The 27,939-nt window shown below is 51.5% G+C and overlaps 1 protein-coding gene across 5 annotated transcripts in view; it reads right to left on the reverse strand.

Moving 5' to 3' along the window:
- Positions 1-27,939, reverse strand: part of SNRK (SNF related kinase) — a 43,774-nt gene that overhangs the window by 3,651 nt on the left and 12,184 nt on the right. The window contains exons 2-4 of one of the 5 annotated variants that reach the window (XM_078882018.1): positions 16,361-16,542; positions 10,883-11,674; positions 8,485-8,833 (exon numbers count right to left, since the gene is read on the reverse strand). In XM_078882018.1, coding sequence (XP_078738144.1) covers positions 8,485-8,833; positions 10,883-11,122 — 589 coding nt within the window. In that variant the 5' untranslated portion in view covers positions 11,123-11,674; positions 16,361-16,542. Of the gene's footprint in view, positions 1-8,484; positions 8,834-10,882; positions 11,968-16,360; positions 16,543-27,939 lie in introns of those variants that run through there. The other 4 variants (XM_078882016.1, XM_078882017.1, XM_078882015.1 and 1 more) reach the window with 4 other exon arrangements.

The following is a 27,939-nucleotide window of genomic DNA, read 5'->3' on the forward strand; positions in this document are numbered from 1 at the left end:
ACTGGCCAGTTAGAGACAGTCGCCCTCCAACAATGGAGGGCAGAGGAGCAACACTCACAACAACGAGCGGAGCGCCGCGCAGCTAAAACGCAGCAAGTTGGCACAATAGGGGGCACAGGTGGTGCATCGGCCAGTCATTTCAGGCAGTCGACCCATGGCACCTGGGTCTGTCCCGTGACCTCCTGCCACCGGGCGTTCGAAACTTCACGTGGCCTTAACGTGCACATAGCCTGGCATAAGCGCCGTGGTGACGTCACTGCCACTTCGAGGCGAATGGCAGTTGTTGTTGTTGTTCTTTTGCACCGTACGTAGCCACACGCACTGAGATGTGTGGGGGTAGGACAACAAATTAAACACAAACATTAGTTTCAAAGAAAAGAGTTTTACATCTAGATTTAAATTGCAAAGCTCCAGTGGCTTCCTAATAATCCGAATCGAGTAATTTGCAGGTGATTTTTCAGCATTGGGATGATGTTTTGGCCAAGGTCAGTTACTCAAACTCAAACTAAACTTTATCTTTTTACCAGCTAAGGCCCACTGAGCTATGTAGCTCTTTTTCAGAATGTATGTATGAGGATATATCCCGCACCTCCGATTAGCATGCTTGGCTACGTATGGTGCGAAAGAAGTTCAACATACGTGTGTAAGTATATTGAACATATTTTGCACCGTACATAGCCAACCGTACGTAAGGTGTGGGCGGCCGCCTTTGTCTCCCCAAATGACGACATTTACACATCGCAACAGGTACCCATTTTGAGGCTGAGTCGACCTAGGGGAGGCCCAGGACGAGGTTCGAGGTTCCAATAATCGAAGCCCGGGTCGCCGGGTTCGTATCGCAGCGCAGTGCTCACCGCTCCACTACCGTGGCTGGTGTGTGCATGTGCGTGCGTTAATTGAGACTGGGAGAAATGATGAATACTCAATGCATTTGTAAGCAGCGGGGGGTGGGGGGGGGCATCATTCCGCATTAATATTCACACGATAATCTAAGGCGGCTAGCCAATGATGGATGGCCTTTGCATTGGCATTGATTTAGCCGCAGTCAACTCGGAGGCCGGTGAGGGGGGGGGCAGGGGGGGGTGGCGGGCGACCTTTTCGCCAATGAAAATCCATACCATGCTTTATGTACGACCCGAATTATCGTTTTAATCCATTTCCGTAACTAAGCGGGATGGAGGGGAATCACCGCGGAAGAAAAAATCGCTGGCGACCGCGACCTTGAGTCTGAGTTTGGGGGTCACTGTTAGGGGTCCATGCACTTCCAGTTGGAATTGGAGAGTCCCTTTTGTTGTAAGACAATTTGCATTGCAGCGTGAGGAATAGCGTTAAGAAATGGGACCCTTTTTTGCCAGTATGAAAGTATGAAAAAATAAAAATAGGTTTTTACCCTTTCTGGCAATAAAACAGGAGGTGGTACCATGTTTAAACACCAAATGGAAACCTTTTGCAAGTTCGCATTAACCACACACGGTACTTGTGGTGAACATGCAAACAAACATGCTCTGGTAATATATATTAATAAAGGGTAAAATCTCTTCTTATTTTTTCATACTTTGATACTGCCAAAAAAGGTCCCATTTTGTAGCTGCTCTAACCCGAGCTACAAATGCTCTGATACTGGTAGGAACCTCCTGGTTACACCAGCCCACAGGGGATTATTGTGTCCGTCCGTCCATCGTGCATCCAAAAATAGGAGCGGTGGGGCTGGGTGGAGAGGGGAGGGAGGGGAGGGGCTAGGTGGGGAGGGGAGGGTGGGGAGGGGCTGGGTGGGGAGGGGCTGGTCACCCCGTGGTGCCCTTATAAACCTCAATGTTTAACCTACTCACGCCGGCTTGTGTCCGCCCTCACAGTCGGGCATATTTGCGGAATACACCACGCCGCCGTTGACCCTGGCCATTGACCGAGCAACCCAACGTTCCTACCAGCTCCCTCCGCAGGAATGTGTTAGTGGCATTGTCTTTGTGCTGTTCGCCTTTTGGCGTTCTCTGGTCTGACATCTGGTGGTGAGACGCGGCCCTAAAGAAGGCTGTCTCTGATGTAGGCCAAAACAGTTTCAAAGACATTGCCATTGTCACGCTAAGAAAAAAACGCCACTTTTTTCAAATGTTCTTGCTGTGGATTTCACACCCGATGATGATTGCTTGTGTTGCAGTCGAAACGTCGTGAGCATTTTATTGTTTAATATTTTTATTATTTTATTATTTCCCTTCTATGTGACTTTACCGAAAGAACCAAGAATATACATTGCCATCTATTAATTACCAGAGCATTTTTTTTGCATGTTCACAACAGGTACCGTGTGATTAATTTCGAACTTGATTCCTTGCAAAAAGGTTTCTATTTAGTGTTTGAACATCTTAATAACGGTTTTATTATTATTATTATTCTTGGTTCCTTTGTTAAAGTCACGTAGAAGGGAAATAATAAAATAATACAAATATTAAACAATACAAATTCTCACGACGTTTCGACTGCAACCACAGAAAGAAAATTTGAAAAAAACGGTTTTATTGCCAGAAAGGGTAAAACATATTCTTATTTTTTCATGCAGGAATAGTGATGTCTACGAAATTGTTCACTTAAACGCAGTCGCTAAGGACAGGCCCCGGTGGCCCAAATTGCCACGTTTGGCGAGCCGATGATCTCAGTCCGGTCACCAGAGACTACACAATTATTCTTATCACGCTTGATTAAGCTTGTTTTAGCCAGAAAAGCCTCCTTGAGCCTCGAAGACACTTGTTTCAGGTAGGGTCTTGCCAAGTTTTCACAGTCAGGGCGGCTATGTTGCTGTTGCTGTGTGTGTGAGATACAAATTTAGGAATTTACAGGTAATTTTTCACCAATTGGATGTTTGGCCAATACTAGTTGCATTGTGTGTGTGTTTAGCTATGGGCATGGGGAGTGGTGGTGCAGCAGTTAGCGTGCCGCGCTACAAACCAGGCGACCCGAGTTCAGTTCCCGCTCACGGCCAACATCGGTGACGATTATCTGAACTGGCCCTGGGCCTCACCTAGATCGACTCAGCCTCAAATGAGTAACTGGTCCGGTGTGTAAACATTGCCACTGGAGCTGGCCACCTACCCCCTCGTGCGCCGTGCCATCCTTCATAAGTACTGTTTGCTAACAACACTTGCCCCAACAGTCTGCTAAAGGTGCAACAGGAATTTTTATCTTGAGCTTTGGGAGGAAACCAGAGACGCCAGTGTGACCACTGCAACGCACTGCCATCCAATTACACCTCGTGTGTGATATTGGCATCTGGCCAGAGCAATTAGATTTTTCTTTACATTGCGAGTTTCCTTACAGCAGTAAGTAGCCATGAGATGATTTTTGGCAGATGTGGCCAGCCAGGTGGCCAAGCAGATGAGCAAATCGGTTGTGGCGGTTCACTTGGCCCATCACCCCCACTGGGTCCGATAAAATGGGTACCACTTTGTGGGGACGTGGTCAATGGTCGTCCTATGGGAGAGACGCTCTCGCTCCTGATGTCGGAACGTGTACAATTCCACCACGCCGAGGTGTAACACTTGGCTGGCTTTTCTGATGGGCGAGTCCCCACTAGAAACACGACTCCGCACCTGACGCTTCGTTGTACGTACGTACGTACGCGTGCTAATCATTCGCGCTGCGCCAACTTGATGAGTGATACTGTGCGCCCGCGTTACTAGATGGACGGACGGACGGACCGTACGGACGGGGCCAACGCATGGACGCTTTTGACCTTATCTGAAATGCGTCGGATGTGGCGCGGGGTTCAGCGAGTTCGAAAAGGGAACATTTGAGATCTGGAAGCCGCTCAATTCTCTCGCTAGCCGAGCAATCCGCGTGCATCGCACCAATCCACACCGGTGGCCTCCAGTCACGAGGCGCTCGCCTCCGATAGGGGCTGCTGCCGTGAAGGCGATGGGCGGGTCGGCATTGGCACGAGTTCAAGGTGATTATGTTTAGCCAGGCGAGAACCGAAGGGAATGAGTCTCGCTTTGTGAGTGGGACCTGAGTCACCAAATCTTCTGAAGCAAATCAGGGAAGACGAAGGACAGCGATGAAGCAAATGGAAATCTAAAAAGACTACCAAATTGAAATCAGAACAGAGAGAGCCGCAGCCCAGAAGAACCCGAAAATGGAGCACAAACAACGAATAAATATCAAACAACAACAACAGCAACAAGCAAGAGGTGTGGGCATCACAGCCCCTGCCTGTAACTCGCGCGTGCGTGTTAATTTCTGCGCGTTTCTCCAACGCTCGAGTCACCAAACGAATCATCGTTCGGGATTGCCCCGTGTGCTCAGCTTGTGTGCAAAGTCGTAACACAGCAAAGCAAAGGTGCAGTCCTGTAACTGCTCACTCGTACCACCGCTGGCAGAAGGGGCTTCTCGCCACGGTGGCGAGATGTTAGCTACCTCGCCTGGTATACAGGAGGTCGTGGGTTCGATCGCGACCCTGACGCCTGGTGTATATTTGGAGTTTGCGTGTTTCTCTCCCCGTGGTCGCGTCGATTTTATTTGGGTCCTCCCGTTTTCCATTTTCACACATTTATAATCAACATCACGTGTTTAGAGTATTTGGCTGATGTAAATATCCACGCGATAAGCCATTTTCGTTGAGATATCATTTGTTGATAGCCAGGTAGCTGCTGAAAAAGAGCTACATAGCTCAGTCGGCCTTACCTTATCAAAAAAAATAGATTGGTTTGAATTTAGTTTTTAGTTTACAAAGGTGATAAAGATTTGCATTTATTGCTCTGAACATTTATGCACCTGCGGAAAACCGGTAACCTTTCTTTTTGTTTCACCGGTTCTTTTCATTCGGTTACCAGCAATGCCAAAACAAACAAAAAAAACACCATTCTAAAATCCACCACCGATGCTAACGCGCAGATATATGAATCCAGAGATGCGCCCCATGAATGAAACCCGTTGAGGAAAGCCAAGTCGGGTTAAAGTTTGACCAGATCCACTTGTTTACGCATTCCCCCGTGGACTTTGGTATGCACCCTAATCAACGACACAAGCACGGTGGTGGGGCCTTATTAAATCACGCAGGCTCGACATTGTTCTGCGGCGAGCAAACACGACGCCGCAGCTTGCGCATTCCGGACGGGTGTGGGTGGATGAGTGGGTGGCATGACGGGATATCTCCCGAACTCCCCCCCACCACCCCTCCACCACCCCTCCACCACCCCTGATCTGACGCAAGTGGCAGCCTCATAACCGCATGCCTTAAAAGCTGGCTCGTGAAACTTGTTTACACTCGAAACTCGATGCCTTTTGTCGGAACCAGTGACGGACTGGGACTAAAAAAAAAGAATTTGTAAACACATCGGCCCAAATTCTGGTTATGGGGATAGCTGGATGTTGCCACGTGACGCCGTGCGAGCGTGATTTTTCCGTGCGATCTCATTCGCCCATTTGGGGCTGGCTCCAAAAAGCAAACCGTACCGGCGAATCTTTGGGGCTGCCGAATATACGGGGACTTCATGCCAACTGAGAGCATGAATAAGCAATCAAGGGAACACATTAGGAGGTTACAAATTTTTTTAAACAAAAAAAAGATATAATTTTTTCAAACAAATTTTTTCAAACAAATTTTTTTTTTTACTCTGATCACATTCGCAATTTCCCCACGCAGACCGGCCCACCGGCCCTCACATTGCATCAGCCCCACCGGGGCATTTGCCCTACGGACTGCTGCCCCTATGGCCAGTTCAGGTCTGGTGGGAACTTGCCAAGCACGGGGGTTTGTTTAGCGGCCACAGCAGACGCGTTGTTTGGGCGCAGTGCTTTCCGACGAGCGGAGCTATCGAGTTGAACCCCTCACTTGAGACACAAACGCCGCACCGCCTGGTTTTGACATTCCTCCTCCTGAAAGACAAAGAACCCCCGGATAGCCTTTGACGACTTTTTGGGCAAGTGCTATTCGCGAGCACCTATGAAGGCCGGCATGGCACACGAGAGGGGGTGGGTGGCCAGCAACCACGCCCGGCCACCTTTGTCTCCCCAGTGGCGATGTTTTTACACGCCGCACAAGGTACACATTTTAGGCTGAGTCTACCTCGGGGAGGCCCAGGACCGGCTCAGATAATTGTCGCTGGTGCTGGCCGTGAGTATAAATCGAACTCGGGTCGCCAGGTTCATCATGCAGCGCGCCAACCACTACACTACCGCTGATGGTGCTATAATTGGCCAAGCAATTCGGGATCAACCTCCTTTAAACAGTAAGGACATCTATCATCCGTCTAGCAAAATCCGGACAAACTTCACAGTGAGCATAGGCCTTGCCAACACTGTGCAGTCTACTGCAGCAGCAAAGTTCGATCACAGTGCCCGTACCAGATCTCGGTACAATTCAATTCCTGTTGCCACCCGAACACAGACGCCAATACTCAGAATGTACCAGGTCAAACCTGGACAGGTGACAACCCTTCCGTGAGAAGACCAAAGGATTCGAGAAAAATCTCAGTCGCTAGCCTCCCTCCCCCCCGTCTCTTCGACACACACACACACACCGGCAGGTAACGTACGCATTCGCAAGGAGCGGAAACTTTTCGGAAGCGCCTGCCACTCCGATTAAACATTTCCGCGTCCTTTCTCTGCGCCTGAGGAAAGGTGGCTTTAATGAAAATCACAACGCGGGGCCTGGACAGGCAAGCGCGCACGGCCGCCCGCTCGAGGGGGGGGGTGGATGGAGAACTCCCCCCACACCCTACCGCTGCTTTGAGCGCGGAACGAACGGCACCCTCGGAACATCAAAGGGACGACGCCAAATCTCTCCGTTACACGGTGACGCTAATCCCGCGCCGCGGCTCAGCGGGCGGAGAGAGCGAGCGACGCAGGCCCTGGTTCTCCTCTCATGTCGCCGGGCGACGTTGGGTGGCAGCTGCTGCACGTGGTGGCGTGTGATCCGGCACCACGGTGGCTTAGCCCGTCGATCCCTCTGCCGCGCAAGTTGAGGACCGATTGTTTCGTCTCGTCGAGCGGTTCGACCAACAACAACGCGCTCACTCACTCATTCACGCATTCACTCACCCACGCATTCACTCACCCAACCACTCGCTTACACGCTCACTCGTTCACACACTCACCTCACGATTACTTCTCTTCCCTGGTTATTTTCAATTTCTCAGGCGACAATTGTTTCCGCTCTGATTGCTATTCGCTTCAAATGCTCTACTTTGTTTTAAGTTTTTTGTTGTTTACTTATTTATTCGTAATTTTAGTGGCCCGGGTCACTTATCCTGGTCTCTTTGAGTTGTCAAAGTTAACTTGCGAACGAAATTAGCGACAAATACATCCGTCACCGAAGGGTTTTTATAATTTTAGTTGACAATGGCTACGGTTGGACGAAATCATCGAGAGCGACGACGATTACGGCTCTCCAATTACCACCGAGTGGGTAACTTGCGGTGTCATTGAAATGAAAGAAAAACATAAAAAAAATTCGGACCGTGACATGTTCTTTTTTTTTACCATTCTTCAAACAGCGTCGCAGGATTTCTCCGCAACGGCCGAACACCCGCAAGCCACCGTGGCACCGCGGTGGTGGGATATTAACGACCTCGCCTGTTCCATTCCATTCATTGGCTACCACATTCTGATAAACCCCCCCTCCCCCTTAACTTGTATTTAAGAACGTACATCTTGGAATCCCTGCCTCACTTGATACAGCAAATCTGGCTGTGACGGTCCCACCTGATGACGGAGACTTGTGTTGCCTCCGAAACGTCGTGAATTGTATTATTTTATTTTTTTGTAATTTTAATTTCATTTTTTACCTACGTGACTTTACCGAAAGAACTAAGAGTAGGAGGTTGTGGGTTTAATCCCGACCTTGATGCCTATATATTTGGAGTTTGCGTACTCTCCCCGTGGTTGCATGGATTTTTCTCCGGGTCCTCCGGTTTTTCCCTCCACATTTGGAAACAAGCGTTTAGGGCATTTGGCTGCTGTAAATGTCCACGTGATAAGAAACTTTGTTGAGGTATCATTTGAAGCTTTCGTGACTACAAGGATTCATAATCTTAGTTCTTTCGGTAAAGTCACGTAGGTAAAAAATGAAATTAATAAAAAATATAATAAAAATCACGACGTTTCGGAGGCAACACAAGTCTCCGTCATCATGTGTTGCAGCAAATCTGGCTGTGACGGTCCCACCTGATGACGGAGACTTGTGTTGCCTCCGAAACGTCGTGATTTTTATTTATTTTTTATTAATTTTAATTTCATTTTTTACCTACGTGACTTTACCGAAAGAACTAAGAGTATGAGGTATCATTTGTGGGCAGGTCGCTTCTGAAAAAGAACAAAATAGCTCAGTGGGCCTGACCTGATCAAATAAAAAAAATTGTAATAATAATTTGTAAAATAGTCAGGGAGCAAAGCGAGCGGACGGGCGCGCGAGGCGCGATTTACGGCCAGCACAGCGCCATTAACCGGGGGCGGCCCGCCGGATCCGAGCCCGCGACGGTGCACGCCTGCGCTTACCGACGGCGGGCGCGTCGTACTCGTCGCCCAGCAGGATCTCGGGCGCGGCGTAGGCCAGCGAGCCGCAGCTCGTCGCCAGCTTGGTGCCCGGCTGGAAGCGGTTGCTGAAGCCGAAGTCGGTGAGCTTGAGTCGGCGGAGGCGCGGGAAGAACACCACGTTCTCGGGCTTGAGATCTCGGTGGACCACGTGCAGCCGGTGGCAGTAGGCGATGGCGCACAGGATCTGAGCGAAGTAGTGCTTAGCGTCCGGCTCCTGCAGACCCCCCTCGTGGCGCATGATGTAGTCGTAGAGGTCACCCCCCTCGGCCAGCTCGAGGATCAGGTAGAGCTTGCTGGCCGTGTCGATCACCTGCGATGGCGGTGGGGGGGGGGGACGCGCAGACACGTACGTTAGTCACGTGGCGTTTACTTTTTCCGTTGTCACTTGCGCGGTTTGTTGTGGCAGCGTTTTCTCGATACGTTTATTCGTTTCTGATTTTGCTTGGTAGCGGGGCTTTCGCTTGCTTGGTAGTGGATGTATTTGGGATTTGGCCCTCATGTATGGTGTCGAGACGTTAACTACCTCTGCCTGGTACGCTGGAGCCTGCTGCAAGAAATGAATTGATGGGGGGGAGGGGGGGAGAGGGGGGGGCCCCGTCCGATTTCTTTGTAGCTTTGCACCCGGGCTTCTCCAGCCCCTCCTGCCCCCGGTGTCGTTGCACCGCATGCGCACCCGTTAGCTACCTCCAATTAGCGTGTTTGTCTACGTACGGTGCGAAAGAAGTTCAACACACGGACACACGTGCTCCCGGCGCCGACCTCTTGGGTTCCAATGAAGGCTGCCTTTCATGGCCCCGCGTCACTGCTCACGGGCTCGGAATTTGTGAACGCGGAGTGACGAGAACGCTGCGTTCCTTAACGTGGCCACACCGTGGTGGGCATCGTGAACACGATGACGCCCATTAACCCCGTTGACGCGACCTGCAATTAAGCCAATTAAAGGTAATTACCCTCCTCCCCCCCCCCCCCGTGCCAATCCGCACCGCAACACACGCAAACTTTCCCAAAAGTTAATTTTAAACTTTAAATGCTCCTCTCCAGAGACGCCCCCCCCCCTCCACCCTCCTTCCTCGAATTATAGGCCATGCTGTTTGACGATGAGCGGAGTGGTGCTAAGGTGGTTAGCACACCACGCCACAAATCAGGCGTGAGCATATTCTTGCTTCCACAATGAGTTGTCGCCATTGATGCTCATGTATTGACGCGCCAATCATTTATTTCTGTTTTCGGCCCTCTGCCGCGCAAAAACAAGCCACAGTGGTCTGAATCTATGCGTGAGAGTGGTGGGGCAGAGCCGTGAATGGTGCACGGTCCTCCCTCTGAACCTGGCGACCGGGAGTTTGACTCCACAGCTAACAACAGTGGCGAACGACATTTTAACCGGTCCTGGCTGCCAAACCTCCACACTGCCCTTCCCGCTCCAAACTCTGCAGCCCTCTAAATATCTAATGTATTTTCAGGCATAACACAAGGTTTTTTTGGGATTATATCGTGTGAATATGTGTGTCCTTAAACCCTCCATCACCTGACACAGCCAATTAGTAAGGTTTGTCACGTAAACAGAACGTGGCCAATTCGTTACTAGTACAGCACTAGTGTGTAGTGTAGTGTATAGTGTAGTGTATAGTAGTGTAGTGTATAATGAAGTGTATAGTAGTGTATAGTGTAGTGTATAGTGTAGTATACTAGTACAGCACACTGGTGTGTTGTAGAGCAAAGCCACAACATTTACAATCTGAGTACGACGTTTCGCCAGTAATTACAACTAGCTTCATCAGGCGACAGCCAGATTTGTGGAGAAATCCTCCCGTTTCGTTCCCTAAATAGAGGGGCAGATGTGATGACATCACTTGCGAGCAGATGCTCATTGATTACACTGGTCAACAAAAAAAAAAACATTTTTTTCTGGCATGGACTTTTGCAGCTGTTTTAGACTAATTTCAGGGTGCCGATTTCAAATCTGATCTCAGATTTGCTCTATCACATCTCATTTTTATGCTATCGGCATACCCCATTTTCATTGATTTTACCCGAAATTAACTCTGTCACTTATGATTGCAAGTTGTTGCGAGTCAGTGACTGCTTTAGTGTTAAAATATGGTGCTGTATTTTTAGGATAGTGTGTTTATAATATCATTTTATGCAGATATCCACATTTATTTAATATTTTTCTTATGCAGTTTTTATTGAAATTGCAATATTTGATATCTCAAAAACTGATGCCAGATTTGGAATCAGCACCCCAAAATCACCTTAAAACCGTTGGAATACCTTATGCCAGAAAAAGTGTGCTGACCAGCGTTATCAACGACATTAAATAATGAGCGTTCTATTACTTTAACGTTTCACGTTGACGCACCTCGTAGAGTCGCACGATGTTTGGGTGCTGCACCAGCTTCATGCAGCGCACCTCCTGGAAGAGGTGGGCACGCGCCTCCACGTCCAGCTTGCTCTTGTCGATGACCTTGACGGCGACTCGCTCGCCCGTGAACACGTGGCGCGCCAGCTTCACCACGGCGAAGTGGCCCTTGCCCAGCGTGCGCTCCAGGTCGTACAGGCCGGCCATCTGGCCGTCGTGACCCCGCTTGTATCCCGCCATGGCCGCACTCCCGTCGTCTGAATAAAGGAAGAAAAAAACCGACTACGTGGCCTCCGTCGAACGCGGCTGACGTTTCGGGAGGTGCGCGGTGGGTGGGGGGGGTGTTCGCTCTCTGAGTTTATCGTCGGCCGGAGAGAGACGACGGTCGTGGCGGCGATGAATTAATCCGTGGTGACCTCTCGAGAACGAAGGCCGTGCACGCAGCGTTAGCGCGTGCTGCCTGCCGTGTGGACGCCTTCATGTGTTGCCGCCTACAGCCATAGCCGCTCGCTGCATCGCCAGCGTGGGCAAGTCGATAAAGTGCGAGCCCCGACCGGCGACGGACGGAGACGGAGCGGCGGCGGGGGGGGGGGGCGGGCAAGTGGCCGATGAGACTTCCAAGGTGTCCGAACCGGGGGGGGGGGGGTTGTCAGAGTGCCACACGCGACACGTGTGCTACAAGCGTGGCCAGCGTTCCGTCTCGCTGCGTCTCTGCTCGTCATCCGCTCTCGGCTGCTCTCCTCCCCGTCGCTCGCCCACTCTCTAGCGACAGCTCAACGGCACGAGCTGCATCTGCAAGACAAATACAAAAGCAGGCACTGATTTAGTGTCGTTATTACGATTGCCCTTAATTTAGCCAGGTAAGCCTCACCGAGCTGCTGTGCAGTCCCACGTGAGCAACGTGCGGGGTACTTTTTTCCCCGAACGGTTCTCAAATTACTCTTTGGTTTTTTCGGTGAAGTCGCGTAGGTGAAAATAGTAATAAAATAAAAAAGTGAAAACAACTCAATTAAATCGCGACGTTTCGGGCACAACACAAGCGTCCTTCATCAACGTGGGGACCACCACAGCGAAAACAGTTGCTGAGGTATGCCAAAGAGGTGGCTTTGACAAGGGTTTATATAGTTGAGGAGGGTGGGGGGTGGGAACGAGGGTAGGGTGAGTGTGGGGGCGGGGCGTGGGCTGGAGAGGCTAATCCTAAGGGTGGACGTGATGCTCCTGGGCATGCTGATCATACTGCTGGGGGGGGGGCGGGGGAGAGTGGGATGGGGGGGACACATTTGCACGATTGAAACACTGCACGTCAAATTTCCTAGTGACGGTAGTGTGCAAGGCTGGGAATGAAAGACTGGAGATGTGGATATGAATATAAACTGTAAGGTTCTCAAATTGTGGACCGTGACGCAGCCACACGATGACCTCCGCACTCGTTTCGAACGACGCCACGGGGATCGTTGACGTCCACCGCGAGTGAAGCAGACGGCATCCAGCACTGTTCATACGCTCCCCGACGCGGTATTAACCAGGGCGTCCGCCGGGCTCGAACCTCTGGAACGCGCTGTGAAGGCGCTACCGCTGGGCCACGTCCATCGCGCCTCCGATTAGCACGTTTGGCTACGTATGGTGCGAAAGAAGTTCAACTGACATTCACACTAGTTATATCCCCCCTTACCCCTCTCCCCATATAAATCTCCACGCCTCCTGCACTGGTCTCCACCTGGGTGGGGCAGCGAGCCCAATTTCCCCCCTTCATAGGGCCCTTGTCGCGCCGAAATCGGGTCGCTGTTACGCGGCGTTTCTGTTCCCCCTCCGCTCTGCGATCGGCGTATTGTACCGGGCTCGCGTTGTAAGTAAAAAGTTTTTTTAAAAGATCGCCGTGTCCTCTGCTCGAGGGGGGGGGATCTGCCAACTGCGCTGCGTGGCGCAGTGACGCCCGAACTCAATTAACCCTTTCCCATTCCGATGACGCACGCGTAACGTCGCGGGAGCGGAATTGGAAGTAAAAACGTAAGTAGAAAATAACATAATCCGCAAGGCCAAGCTCGGGAGGGCGTTTGGCACAGTTTGGCAAACAGCTATCGTTGAGTGCGGCGCTACAACCACGCCTCTCTATAAAACATGAACGCTGAGCCGCACGCGCGTTCCGAGATTCGGCGGTGAACAGGACACACCACCCAACTTGCAGACGTCTACGGGACGGGGAAGGGTTAAAGCGCACCGCGCGATCCAAACGGAGGCACGGCGGTGGCCTGCCAGGCATGGGCGCACCATGGCTGGCACATCAATAGGCCCGCATGGAAGCACTGAATTATTGAGCGGGTGGCTCTGTGCGGATACGGGGCGGGCACAGTTGGGTACCGGGTGAGCCCTTTCCCCCAGCTTCCACCAGCTGGCACGCGCGCACACTTTCAAAGGGAGCCCCCCCCCCTCCCCGTAACAACAGTTCTGAGCTCTCTGAATAGAATTCCGTTTCGAGAAAATGTCCGGCTACTTTGTGTTTGTTCTGTTTCGAGCGCCATCATCTCCATACACCGCATCCACTTACTTATAGCCCCCCCCCTGCCCAGCTCCCCCTCCCCTTATCCCCCCCCACCGCCCTCTCTGATTTATATAAACGCTTTAACTCCGGCTTCTCTCCCACTTCAGTAAAAGTTTCTTGCTGTGGATGTCACAACTGATGATGATTGCTTGTGTTGCAATCAAAACGTCGTCTTTATTTTTATTTTATTTTTTCACCGACGTGACTTTACCGAAAGAACCAAAGAGAATGGATCATTGCAGTCACAAAAACTTCAAATCTAGAATGAAATGTCCCCTTGTTTTAGAAGAGGCGTGGGTTCGATTCCTGATTCGGGCGTCTCTCTTTCTGTGTGTGTGCGGGGTTTGTGCGTTTTCTATCTCTCTCTCTCTCTCCCTCTGTTCTGCGTGGGTTTCCACCGCGTTCTCCGCTTTCCCACCACAACAAAAAAAAACAATGTAACAGGAATTGACCAAAATATTCCCAATTACTGAAAATGTTGCCGCCAACTACTCATTTAGGATTATTCATCGCGACATTTGCCCCACCCCTCCCACCGACTGTGCAAACACTTGGCAGGGCCCTCCTGAAAAACGAATCTTGAGATTCAGTGAGGCTTTCCTGGGCAAACAAGCGTAACTGTAATGATGGTAAAATTGTGATCCGTCAGCCTCCTCATCATCATCACCATCAGCCATGGGCAACGCACAGCCTTCGTTCCATGTTCTGCCTTTGACGTCCACGTTTCCGTCGACAGCAGGTGGCACGCACGTCCGAAACACTTCCCTTCTTGAGGCAAAGGTCGTACGTCAGTGTTAGTGGTCACGCACGCCAGCCGGTCTATTTGGGAGATTACGATTTTGCATTAGTTTTTTTTTACAGAAAATGGCCTGCGGCTGAAGCCATCGATCATCGCGCATGAGACAGGCGAGGGAGTTCGCCCGTGCAGAGCTTCCCACTCTCGCAGCAACGCTGCAATGACTATGTTACTGTTTTACCATTTTTATTTTACCATGTAAGGCCAACAACTGAGTTACGTAGCTCTTTTTCAGAAGCGACCTGGCCACGAATGGCAGCTCAACGAAGTGGCTCATCGTGTGGAGATGTCTAGCAGCAGCCAAAGACTCGAAACGCGTGATGTTGATTCTAAACGTGGAGGGCAAGAACCATAGGCCCCGAAGAAAAACCCACGTGAGCATCTTTGAAGGACACGCAAACTCCAAAATATACAGCAGGCGTCAGGGTCAGGATCGAACCCACGACCTCCTGCATACGAGGCAAGGTAGTTAACATCTCCAAGTCGCCGTGACCAGCGTAGTAAAGACATCAAGCGGGCAGCCGACGCGAAGATCGAGGGTTGAGATAGCACCGCCGGACACATCAGTGCTCGTCGTGCTTGGCGAGTGCTCGTGCGTGGCTGCCATTGACAAACAAACAAGCGGCTGTTGTCTTGGCAGTCACGTGGCCGAGGCGATGGTTGTCGAGGTTCGCCGTTCGAGCACGGGGGTCGCCCCGGTTCGTACCTCGGGTGTCATCGTTACCCAAAGCATCACACGCAGAATCGTCACACGCAGCGACGTCAACCACGGCGTCGTCATCATCACACGGTGTATCATCAGCAACGACGTTATTAACTGCGGCATCATCATCATGACGCGCAGAATCATCACAGACAGCATCATCAGCACACGCAACATTGCCAACCACGGCATCATCATACACAGCATCATTATCAGCATCATCACACACAGCATAATCAACGACAGCACTATCATCACACGTAACATCATCATCATCCACGGCATGATCTTCATCATCACCCACAACATCATCACATACACACAGCATCATCACCACACATATCATCATCATCATCATCCACGTCATCATCATCATCACCCACAATATCATCATCATCCACGGCATCATCTTCATCATCACCCACAGCATCATCATAATCGCGGTGATGTGTTTACCGTGAGGACACCGCCGGCTGCTTCACAGTGGACATTAAAGAATCCAGTGGCTATTGCAAAAAGAGTGGACTGCACAAGCACTATCGTCACATTATGTGCGTATGATGAACTTCATTCGCACCGTACGTAGCCAGCCGTGCTAATCGGAGGTGTAAATTCCGATTCAATTGCTTAATTTGGCTAAATTCCAGCTCTGAAAATGAAATAAAATACGTATTGGTTTGACCCTCACGTGTCGAGCAGCGCACTCTCTGCAGCAGAACGGGTGGCAAAGTGTTGCCCTCTTTCTCGAAGGGATTTCACAAGTAGTTCGGCGAGATCTACTTCCGCGGGCCGCTCCACCCACGGGCCGGTTCTCCGCCACTCCGCCGGAGTTTCCCGCAAGGCGATTTCCTCGCGTCGCGACGCCGACGACGACGGGAAAACCATCACGGTGGGCGGCGTCCCATTTGGTTCTTAAACCATCGGCGCAATCTCCAAGGGCCGGACCCCCCGTCGCCCTAGATGAAGCCGATCGATGTTCGAGCACAACAAGGTCGGACAGGGAGTCGCCGAGTTACTCCGGACGGAGGCACCAGCACCGAATTCAAAGCCACGGGCAGCGCTCGCTCTCGTCACGCCGAGCGTAGCACAACGACTCTCTCGCCGACTCGCCCACTGGCATCCAGCAGCCAGAACACGATGTTCGCCGTGATGCTGAGTGAACTGAATAACACGGACATGGGGGGGAAGGGTGGGGGGCTGGAGCGAGTTGGGGGTGGGGGGTTAGCGCTACGCTGCGCTATGAACTCCGTCAACCCGAGTTCGATTCACGCTCACGGCCAATACCAGTGACGATTATCTGAACCGGTCCTGGGCCTCCCTTAGGTTAACTCAGCCTCAAACGAGCACCTGGTGCGGTGTGTCGTAAACATCCCCCCTGGGGAGAGACAAAGGCGGCCGGGCGTGGCGCTGGCCACCCACCCCCTCGTGTGCCGTACCGACCTTCATGGGTGCTCCTCGCGAACAGCACTTGCCCCAGCAGTCTGTTGAAGGCTATACGGGGGATCTTTGTCTTTGGTGGAGGAGGGTGCCTGGCCCACACCACCCATCCGCATCGCTCAAGTCGACTCCGGAACAAGACAACTTGTCCTTGGACCCGGATCAGCCAGCCCGACCGTCACACTCTGCGCATGCCACACCCATTGTTTTAGTAACAAACAACATCGTGCCGTTTCTCGTTGCCATGCACGTCAGCATTTATTTTTTCGATTGTGATTTTTTTTGTTAAGCCGAAAACCCAAATTCCCACTCGTTGCGAGCTCTGACTGCAAACAAAGCTAAAGATCCCCCGTATAGCTTTCAACAGACTGTTGGGGCAAGTGCTGTGAACGAGCACCTATTAAGGCCGGCACGGCACACGAAGGGGGTGGGTGGCCAGCACCACGCCCGACCGCCTTTGTCTCTCTAGTGGCGATGTTCACACACTACACCAGGTACTCACTTGAGGCTGAGTCGACCTAGGGGAGGCCCAGGATCGGTTAAAATAATCGTCACTCGTGTTGGCCGTGAGCGCCAATCGAACTCGGGTCACAGGTTTTTAACATAGCACGCTAACCGTTACACCGCTGCTCCCCACTATGACTACACACACAGATACAAAAAACAAACGTGTCGTCATATCTGTTTATCCTTTAAATGCTACTCTTTCATTTCTGGCTCTGAGAACACAACACGTGTATTTGCTTTGATCGGCACGCGATGAAACCCCGTGCGCGTGGCACGTCACAATTTGTGATGTGTACTCCGCAGTGGTCAACAAGGCTTTAATCGGAGCGAGTTCAGAGTTCAGGAGTAGTTCTGCGACATAATTTCCCGACTCCCACCCCCCCCCCCCCCGTGGTTTTTCTCTGGCAAAACTTGGTGAGCGCTTCTCTCTCTGAGATCCACTCCATGGAAACATCTCTGCGTCGTAAAACGACGCCAGTACGTACGGTGGCAGATCCAAGGCGTGGCAGGGGCTGGAGGGCGATAGGGGATTTGAAAGAGAGGGGGGGGGAGGTAAATTGGACAGAGGGATCCCCCCCACCCCACTTCAATCCTTGAAACAAGGGCCCGTGCCAACACCGCTACACCACCGATCTAGCACGTCACATTGGACAACGATGCCTCGCCCATCTCGTCAAGGAGCATACACCATCATCACGTGAACTCCGGTCATCCTCGCAGCAGCAGCTGCAGCAGCGGCTTCTCGCTCGGCCATCGAACAAAGGCGCCGGTCAACGCACCGCGCGGCGCTTTCAGACGCGCTTCTGCGGCCGTCTGGAACGCTCTTCAAACCGATATATTGGGAAGCCACTGGAACTGTTGCACTTTTAAGTCATCTAGCTTGACAAACAAATGTATTTAGGACTGCTCTTTGTGCTTAGTTTGTTGTCTTTCCCTCCCACCACCGATAACCACCACGGTTGGCTACGTACGGTGGTTCAAGTTCAACGCACATACACGCACCGTCCCGACACGGGGGTGCCGTGTTGACACCACAGCAGCTGAAACTAAAATTGAACCTTTCGATTTAAAGCTTTCGTGACTGCAGGGATTCATCTTCTTGGTTCTTTCGGTAAAGTCACGTAGAATGGAAATATTAAAATAAGAATTATTTTATTATGTTTTATTTTTATTATTTTATTATTTCCATTCTACGTGACTTTACCGAAAGAACCAAGAAGATAAAATTTAACCTTTCGCCGAGTGGCGGATCCAAGGGGAGGAGTGGATGGCTGGCGGCAATGAGGGCGTTCCTACCCCCCCCGCCCATCCGCCACCTATTTAAAGACAAAGCTTGAAATTTCGGAACGGACCTCCCGGCACCTTCTGGGAAATCTGGAGATCAGCCGCTGCGCTGGTAGCATGCGCACAATGGGCAGCGTAATTACGGGTTGACGGAAAATTCAAACAAAAATGGTCAATCTTTATGGTTATTTCGGTAAAGTCACGTAGAAGGGAAGTAATAAAATAATAAAAATAAAACACAATAAAATAATTCTCACGACGTTTCGGCCACAACGTAAGCAGCCGTCCTCAGGTGAAAACCAGGTCCGTTGAGGCGACAGAGTCTGAATGAAACAGCACACGAGCTTGGAGCATATATATAAGCTGGGCGCTGTTTCATTTAGACTCTGTCGCCTCGACGGACCTGGTTTTCACATGAGGACGGCTGCTTGCGTTGTGGCCGAAACGTCGTGAGAATGATTTTATTGTGTTTTATTGTGTTTTATTTTTATTATTTTATTACTTCCCTTCTACGTGACTTTACCGAAAGAACCAAGAAGATGAATCCCTGCAGTCACGAAAGCTTTAAATCGAAAAATGGTCAAATCGGCACCGTGAGGGCAACACCTCTCACCTTGCCCCGCAGCTTTTGAAATTCACGCCCCAGGAAGTTCGGCGCACCCGTCGAGATGAGGCCATTTGAGATGTGGCGGAGGGCGTTTGAAAAAATCCGTGCCGGGACGGCGCCGCGGAAAAACGAGTTCTCACACTGGGGCTCGCCGCAAATCGGAGGTCGACGGTTCAATCTCCGGACGCGGCAGTCGAGACAACGGGGGCTGAACTGGCCGACCCCTGGATCGCAATTCCAGCGTGCGATTATGTACATTGGAGTTCTTTTTCGCACCGTACGCAGGCAACCGTGCCGGTCTTAGGTGCAATATGAATACTCACCCACACGCTCACCACGATACATCACCGCAGCACCCTCTGTTTCTCGTGGTGAGAACGTTCACCGCGTTCTATTTTTGTGCCATCGCCGGCAAGGCCAAAACGTCCAAATTGAACGACCCTAGCAGTCGCTCGTGCTCTTATCGGCCACGCCACTGTACCGTGCCCTCCCCTTCCCCGTCTCTCTCTCTCTCCTCTGTGACCATTCCCTGTGGCCACAGTCGCTGTCAGCCTGTGTAAGTCAACGTCCAGCCTGCATGGTGTCTCGGGACACGGGGAGCGCTACAGTGCGGCATTGAAATATTTATTCATATTGTTCCACTCGTTTACACACAGGAAAGCCTCGCCGAGCATCTAGACTTTTTCAGAAGGGTCCTACGACATTTTTGCCCTTATCTTACGTAGCTTTCTTTCGCGCCAGTGTCCAAAACGCTTTGCAATAATTAGAAAGGTGTACATTAGATGACGGTGGTTAGAATAAAGAGTGTATGTATTTTAACCACTTTCGCACCATACGTAGTCAACCTCGCTAATATCGGACGGGGTTATTATAAGTGGTTGTTTAGCCATGGTGGCAGGAGAACAGGTGGTCGTGGTTAAAGATGGGTAGGGTAAGTGATAGGAATCGTGATAGGTGTTGGGGTAATGATAGGGGTTGGGGTAGTGATAGGGGTTGAGGTAGTGATAGGGGTTGGGGTAGTGATAGGGGTTGAGGTAGTGATAGGGGTTGGGGTAGTGATAGGGGTGGGGTAGTGATAGGGGTTGAGGTAGTGATAGGGGTTGGGGTAGTGATAGGGGTTGGGGTAGTGATAAGTGTTAGGGTAGTGATAGGTGTTAGGGTAGTGATAGGGGTTGGGGTAGTGATAGGGGGTAGTGATAGGGGGTAGTGATAGGTGTTGGGGTAGTGATAGGGGGTATTGATAGGGTGTAGTGATAGGGGGTAGTGATAGGTGTTGGGGTAGTGCTAGGGGGTAGCGATAGGTGTTGGGGTAGTGATCGGGGGTACTGATAGGGGGTAGTGATAGTGGGGTAGTGATAGGGGGTAGTGGTAGGGGTAGTGATAGGGGTAGGGGGTAGTGATAGGGGTTGAGGTAGTGATAGGGGTTGAGGTAGTGATAGGGGTGGGGTAGTGATAGGGGTTGGGGTAGTGATAGGGGTTGGGGTAGTGATAGGGGTTGGGGTAGTGATAGGGGTTGAGGTAGTGATAGGGGTTGGGGTAGTGATAGGGGTTGGGTAGTGATAGGTGTTAGGGTAGTGATAGGGGTTGGGGTAGTGATAGGGGGTCGTGATAGGGGGTAGTGATAGGTGTTGGGGTAGTGATAGGGGGTAGTGATAGGGGGTAGTGATAGGTGTTGGGGTAGTGATCGGGGGTACTGATAGGGGGTAGTGATAGTGGGGTAGTGATAGGGGGTAGTGGTAGGGGTAGTGATAGGGGTAGGGAGTTGTGATAGGGGTTGGGGTAGTGATAGGGGTTGGAGTAGTGATAGGGGTTGAGGTAGTGATAGGGGTTGAGGTAGTGATAGGGGTTGGGGTAGTGATAGGTGTTGGGGTAGTGATAGGTGTTGGGGTAGTGATAGGGGTTGGGGTAGTGATAGGGGTTGAGGTAGTGATAGGGGTTGGGGTAGTGATAGGGGTTGGGTAGTGATAGGTGTTAGGGTAGTGATAGGGGTTGGGGTAGTGATAGGGGGTAGTGATAGGGGGTAATGATAGGTGTTGGGGTAGTGATAGGTGTTGGGGTAGTGATATGGGGTAGTGATAGGGGGTAGTGATAGGGGTAGTGATAGGGGGAGTGATAGGGGGTAGTGATAGGGGGTAGTGATAGGTGTTGGGGTAGTGATAGGGGCTAGTGATAGGTGTTGGGGTAGTGATCGGGGATACTGATAGGGGGTAGTTATAATGGGGTAGTGATAGGGGGTAGTGGTAGGGGTAGTGATAGGGGTAGGGAGTTGTGATAGAGGTTGGGGTAGTGATAGGGGTTGGAGTAGTGATAGGGGTTGGGGTAGTGCTAGGGGTTGGGGTAGTGATAGGGGTTGAGGTAGTGATAGGGGTTGGGGTAGTGATAGGTGTTGGGGTAGTGATAGGGGTTGAGGTAGTGATAGGGGTTGAGGTAGTGATAGGGGTGGGGTAGTGATAGGGGTTGGGGTAGTGATAGGGGTTGGGGTAGTGATAGGGGTTGGGGTAGTGATAGGGGGTAGTGATAGGGGGTAGTGATAGGTGTTGGGGTAGTGATAGGGGGTAGTGATAGGGGGTAGTGATAGGTGTTGGGGTAGTGATCGGGGGTACTGATAGGGGGTAGTGATAGTAGGGTAGTGATAGGGGGTAGTGGTAGGGGTAGTGATAGGGGTAGGGAGTTGTGATAGGGGTTGGGGTAGTGATAGGGGTTGGAGTAGTGATAGGGGTTGGGGTAGTGATAGGGGTTGGGGTAGTGATAGGGGTTGGGGTAGTGATAGGGGTTGGGATAGTGAAAGGGGTTGGGGTAGTGATAGGGGTTGGGGTAGTGATAGGGGTTGGGGTAGTGATAGGGGTTGGGGTAGTGATCGGGGTTGGGGTAGTGATCGGGGTAGGGGTAGTGATAGGGGTTGGGGTAGTGATAGGGGGAGTAAGTAGGACTGGTCGTAGCTACGGGTGGGCGCAGGCAGTAGCAGCAGTAGCAGGATGATGATGCTGGGCTAGGGGAGAAGCAATGGGGGTTATTTTAAGGGAGGAACGGAAGCCGGTTATCATGGAGATGATAGCTCAGAGTGCTGCAGGGGGTGTTGGCTCCAGTGAATGGGAGCGAGACTGGACGCAGCGGGGCGGGGGGCAGTGTGAGCCTGGGAGTATCGAGGCCAGAATGGGACAGGAGTGAGATATGAGAGAAGCAAGATTTGGTGAGACACGTCTTGCTTGCCTCAACAGCCTGTTAAAGGCGACAAAGCGGGGGATCTTATTTTTGGTATGGGTGGAGGCGTGGCTGTGCACGTTGCCTGTAGCCCAGCCAGAACCGGCCCTAGACCTTTGGGGGCCCTAAGCAAAATTTGGTTGGAGGCCCCTTTGATGTATGATTGTTTTCACCCACGAGCTAGCAATGACTCTAGGGGGCCCTCTGCTGGCCACGGGGCCCTTTGCAATTGCAAGGGTCGCTTAGTGGCTGGGCCGGCTCTGAGCCCAGCGCTATTGAGGCAGTCATGGTTGGTGGATCACACACACACCCTCGTGCCCCACGCTGGCGTTTATTATGTACGCTTGTACTGGTAGGAACCTCCTGGTTACACCAGCCCACAGGGGATTATTATGTCCGTCCGTCCGTCGTGCAAGGAGGGGCTGGGTGGGGAGGAGAGGGTGGGGAGGGTGGGGCTGGGTGGGGAGGGGAGGGTGGGGAGGGGCTGGGTAGGGAGGGTGGGGAGGGGCTGGGTGGGGTAGGTGGGGAGGGTCGGGAGGGGCTGGGTGGGGAGGGTGGGGCTGGGTGGGAGGTGGGAGGGGTGGGGCTGGGTAGGGCGGGGCTGGTCACCCCGTGGTGCCCTTATAAAACTCAATGTTTAACCTACTCACGCCGGCTTGTGCCCGCCCTCAGTCGGGCATATTTGCGGAATACACCACGCCACCGTTGACCCTGGCCATTGACCGAGCAACCCAACGTCCCTACCAGCTCCCTCCGCAAGAATGTGTTTTATCCAGGACAGCCTCACCGAGTCTCGTGACTAATTTTTTCAGAAGGGTCCTGTGAGTGACGATCGCCGCGGTGTAGATATGTGCGGTGCATTTTTTGCTCTGACCACGACACCAACACACGACGATGCGAATTGAGTCACGGCATCTTCGGCGACCACCGTGAAGTGGGACGGCAAGTGGCACGTCAGGCGCCTTGACTGAAGGCGCTCTTACAAATATAAATCAGATTGAATGCCACACCCGCAGTATTACATCGAGGGGGGCGCTGGATTCTAACCGTGAACCCTCTTGCAACAAGCAGCGAACGCGCTGCCGCTGGGCTGCATTCACCGCATTGAGAGGCTCTGTTAATTCAATCTTGTAACTCTTTCGCCCGCCATATATACAAAGCATGGGTGGGGCAGTGGCGCAGTGAATAGCGGCGCTGCGTAATTTGCAGGTAAGCTGTTTCAGCATTGGGATGTTTAGGCCAATACCAGTCAGTTACGCTGTACGTTTTGTTTTGCGCTCGCTGCGTTTATCTGGGTTGATCAATCATATTTCTGGGTGGCGATAATTGGAGGCGGTGGCTCGGCGGTGGATTGACCACGGCTGTCGAAGACGATGTCACGATGATGGGCGACAGGGAATCGCTGCCGGGTTCGGACGCGGGGAACGGTTGCAGACGCGTCGGCTCGCGTTCGGATTTATTCGACGCCTCCGTGTGCATCGTTTTCTGCCGTAGGAGGCAGGGGCAGAGAGATGGGGAGGTGGGGTGGTTGCTGTAATTGCACCCTAGTCCCTGCGCGCCGCCTGCGTGAATGAGATTCATCCTCGTCTGAGCGGAACAGCGAGTCCTGGCCGCGGGCTACATTCCCCTCTGCGGTTCGTGGCATAATCCCATTACCCAACGCAGCCCTCGTCTCACATTGCACCCACGAGTTTTGCATTCCTGTGCCAAACGCTCAATTACAACAACATCAAATGCTGCAATATTACACAACTGCCCTTTGCGCCAATCATCTCCAGATGGTTTTACTCGGAGCCACAATGGCAATGATTTCGTACCGCGTCAGCCTATTCGCATATCCGGCCTCGCTATGTCCTGTGAAGATGGGCCATTGCCTGAAACGTGGCCTATAAAAGACACTCTTCATTTTCAGGCTACGCAGTATGATTGACGAATGTGTTGAGTTGTTGTTGATGCTGCTCTATCGTGCTATGCTTCGCAGTGAAGAGGAGGCAAGATCCAGTTGACATCCGTGCCATCCCTTGGAAGTGAGAAACACATAACTGCAGTTCGGGGGGGGGGCTCCTATTTTAAATGCTTAATGTCTCGTCTGTGACGTGACATAATGGCCATCCACTTATAATAATAGGGGTTTTCCCCTTTTTTCTGGCAACAAAACTGAAACCTTTTTACAAGGATTCATGTTTGCATTAACCACAATACTTGCAGTCAAAATCCTTGTAAAAAGGTTTCAGTTTTGTTGCCATAAAAAAAGAGGAAACCCCCTATTATTATATTTTGGTACTGGCAAAGGTCTAATGATGGCCATCCACTTGTTCAAGTTAATCGTCCTGGTAAATCCGTACATGCTAATTTATCTGCTCCAGTAGCAGCCCCAGCAGACCCACCTCTCTCTGCCCAACCCCCACCTCTCTCTATTGAAGGCCTCGATACAGAGGCATTGGGTCTCTGTGTGTCTATGTTGTGTGTCTCTCTGTGTCTCTGTGTTGTCTCTCTCTGCTTGTGTCTCTGTCTGTGTGTCTCCGTGTCTGTGTTTTGTCTCTCTCTCAAATTTAGTTCTACCTGATGACGGTTGCTTGTGTTGCAATCGAAACGTCGTACTCTATTGTTTTCTTTCTACGTGACTTTACCGAAAGAACCAAAGAGTAAATCCATACCTGTCAACCCATACGGTTTACCCCGTATTATTGTACAGGGAAACTGAGTTTTCAGGTTTGTATGGCGGACAGCCGTTTCAATGCGGGCAAATGTTTGTTTTGGTCTATTTGTTTGCGTTTCTCACTTGCGATGGGACTTTGTCGGATGAACGTCGAGATGTATAAGGGGCACGGGGTGACCAATAAGGTCTGAATTGGTCTGTAACAAGGTAGGTGCACTGATAATGGGTTGACCGGTACGTGGATCTGCGAGTCTTCTTCCCGAGAACATGAACGAACTTCCGCGAGCAGCCACTCCCACCACTAATGACGGACGAACCTGGTGCTGTCAAAGAGCGATCAAATCCCTGTCAACCCCGTATCAGTGCCCGACCTTATTACAGACCAATTCAGACACTTATTGGTCATCTCGGTGCCCTTATACTGGTAGGAACCTCCTGGTTACATCAGCCCACAGGGGATTATTGTGTCCGTCCGTCCGTCGTGCATCCAAAAATGGGAGTGGTGGGGCTGGGTTGAGAGGGGAGGGTGGGGAGGGGCTGGGTGGGGAGGGGCTGGGTGGGGAGGGTGGGGTTGGGTGGAGAGGGTGGGGAGGGGCTGGGTTGGGTACGGGTACCCGTTTGCGACCCTGGTGCGACCGGGTACAGGTAGGCCGTGAGTCACCGGTGAGTAACCGTTTGTCACTCATTTCCCAACATCTTGTCTCTTCTCACAATTAAAGTTCCTAGAATCAACCCACCCGCGTCTGCAACATGGCTTCATCCCAGAGGTCGCAATCAGGTACCCGATACCCGTACCCTACCCGTACCCAGCCGGGTACGGGTAGGGTACGGGTACGGCCGGGTACGGGTACCCGTTTGCGACCCTGGTGCAGCCGGGTACGGGTAAGGAATCAAAACCCGTTTGCGACCTCTGGGAGGGGCTGGGTGGGGCTGGGTAGGGAGGGGCTGGTCACCCCGTGGTGCCCTTTTAAAACTCAACGTTTAACCTACTCACGCCGGTTTGTGCCCGCCCTCACAGTCGGCCGAATTTGTGGAATACACCACGCCGCCGTTGACCCTGGCCATTGACAGAGCAACCCAATGTTCCTACCAGCTCCCTCCGCAGGAATGTGTTAAATATCAACGTTTGTCCTCCAAAGTCCCATCGCCAGGCGAGAAACAAATAGACAAAAAGCGTGTTTCTTTACCCGTATTGAAACGGCTGTACGCTGTATGGACCTCAAAACTAAATTCCCCTAAAAAGATTACGGGGTAAACCGTGTGGGTTGCCAGGTGTGCGATAAACTCACACACCCCGACCGAAATCATTGATCAAGAGATATGTGGTCATTGTGGATCGCTAATCTAAATTAATTTGTGATCGACTCCGCTCGATCGGTCCATAATAAACAAACGTCAAAAATACCGGGATAATCGTAAGTTGCCAATCGAGCAGGGGCGGATTCTTCATTAGGGCGATTGGGCGACACACCACCAATGTCATTCAACCACAGAGTCACGCTAGCCGTCACTGTACCTCTGCGTCATGCTACGTTCTGTGGAGTACCGCCTCTTTTTGGGCGATTTCCCTCCAGCTGAGAATCGCCCCGAGTGGTCCCATAGACTTACATTCAAAGATGTTTTTTTTCGAACGGGGTCGCTGCAATGCATTCTCTATGGCTTCCGGGAGGGCTCGCCCTAACGTGCTTACGTCATCATACGTGCTTACGTCATCATACGTAAGCACGTTCCATCCAACAATATAATTTGTCGCCACCTAATGGAATCTTTAATAAAAGAAACTTGAGTGGTTTGTTTTAATAGTGAGTATAGAAACAAACAAGATGTATTGTAAGAATCACTTTATTTTTCATTAATATTAAAGAAGTGAAGTTGCCTTTACATGCTTAAGCTGTTAATTTATCCATTGCATGGGTGGACCTTATCCTTATCAATCATCCAGACATTTGCCCCCCCTGAGAGATTTTGCAGGAGCCGCCACTGCAATCGAGTAATGATGTGACACACCCCCTTCGTTTGATTGCCTAATATCAACAAGATCGGGAATTCCGTCACAGTCCGCTTTTATTGTACCGCGGCGCTGTAGCCAATCAAATAGAGGGGGGCGTGTCACATCATAACTCAATCCGTGGATCGATTATCAATGAATCGACACAGCGATTAACGTGCAAATTCCCATTAACCCGGTGTTTTTGATGTTTATTACGGATCGGCTGAGTGGAATCGACCACAATTAATCTCGATTCACGATACTCATATATGGCCAAAGCCACGCCCCCCCCGCCCTTCGACAAAAGCCACGCCCATTTTATTCCATATATGGGTGGGGGGGGGGCATATATGCGGTTGGTTCCAGATACAGGATGCTTCCGAAAAAATGTTAACACTTATATGGGACTCTCGTTTTTAATGGAAAAAGAACGGATACTAACTGTAACATGATGAACAAATTTAACGTTAATAGCTTCAAAAAGGTCAAAGAGTCTCCACTTGTTCGCCATCATTGTCAACACGTGCCTGGAATCTTCTCGAGGTGGTCTCCAGAGCCCGTAGGCACATTTATTGTGGTATTGTAGAGAATTCTTAGAAGTGTGAACTTTTTTTAAGCTCCCTGTGTATATATAAATAGGGGGTTAGGTCTTCCATATATGAGGGGTGGGCAAATCTCTGATCGGTGATTTTATTGTCGGGTGTATGATTGTACCCGCTCAGTTACAGCCGCAACCCTCCCTAGACTGGCTCAGCCACAAACCCTCCCTTAGCCTGGCTCAGCCGCAACCCTCCCTTAGCCGGCTCAGCAGCAAACCCTCCCTTAGCCTGGCTCAGCCGCAAACCTCCCTTAGCCTGGCTCAGCCGCACACCTCCCTTAGCCTGGCTCAGCTGCAAACCCTCCCTTAGCCTGGCTCAGCAGCAAACCCTCCCTTAGCCTGGCTCAGCCGCAAACCTCCCTTAGCCTGGCTCAGCCGCAAACCCTCCCTTAGCCTGGCTCAGCAGCAAACCCTCCCTTAGCATGGCTCAGCCACAAACCCTCCCTAGCCTAGCTCAGCCACAAACCCTCCCTTAGCCTGGCTCAGTCGCAAACCCTCCCTTAGGCTGGCTCAGCAGCAAACCCTCCCTTAGCCTGGCTCAGCCACAAACCCTCCCTTAGCCTGGCTCAGCCACAAACCCTCCCTTAGCCTGGCTCAGTCGCAACCCCCCCCCCCCCATAGGCTGGCTCAGCAGCAAACCCTCCCTTAGCCTGGCTCAGCCGCCTAAGGTCACGCTAGACGTGGCGAGCTGTCTCCATGGCACCCGTGCAGGCAACCACCCGCTGGGGCAGCACGC

Source organism: Lampetra fluviatilis, chromosome 63 (assembly GCF_964198595.1).
Source record: "Lampetra fluviatilis chromosome 63, kcLamFluv1.1, whole genome shotgun sequence".
NCBI classification, from domain to species: Eukaryota; Metazoa; Chordata; class Hyperoartia; order Petromyzontiformes; family Petromyzontidae; genus Lampetra; species Lampetra fluviatilis.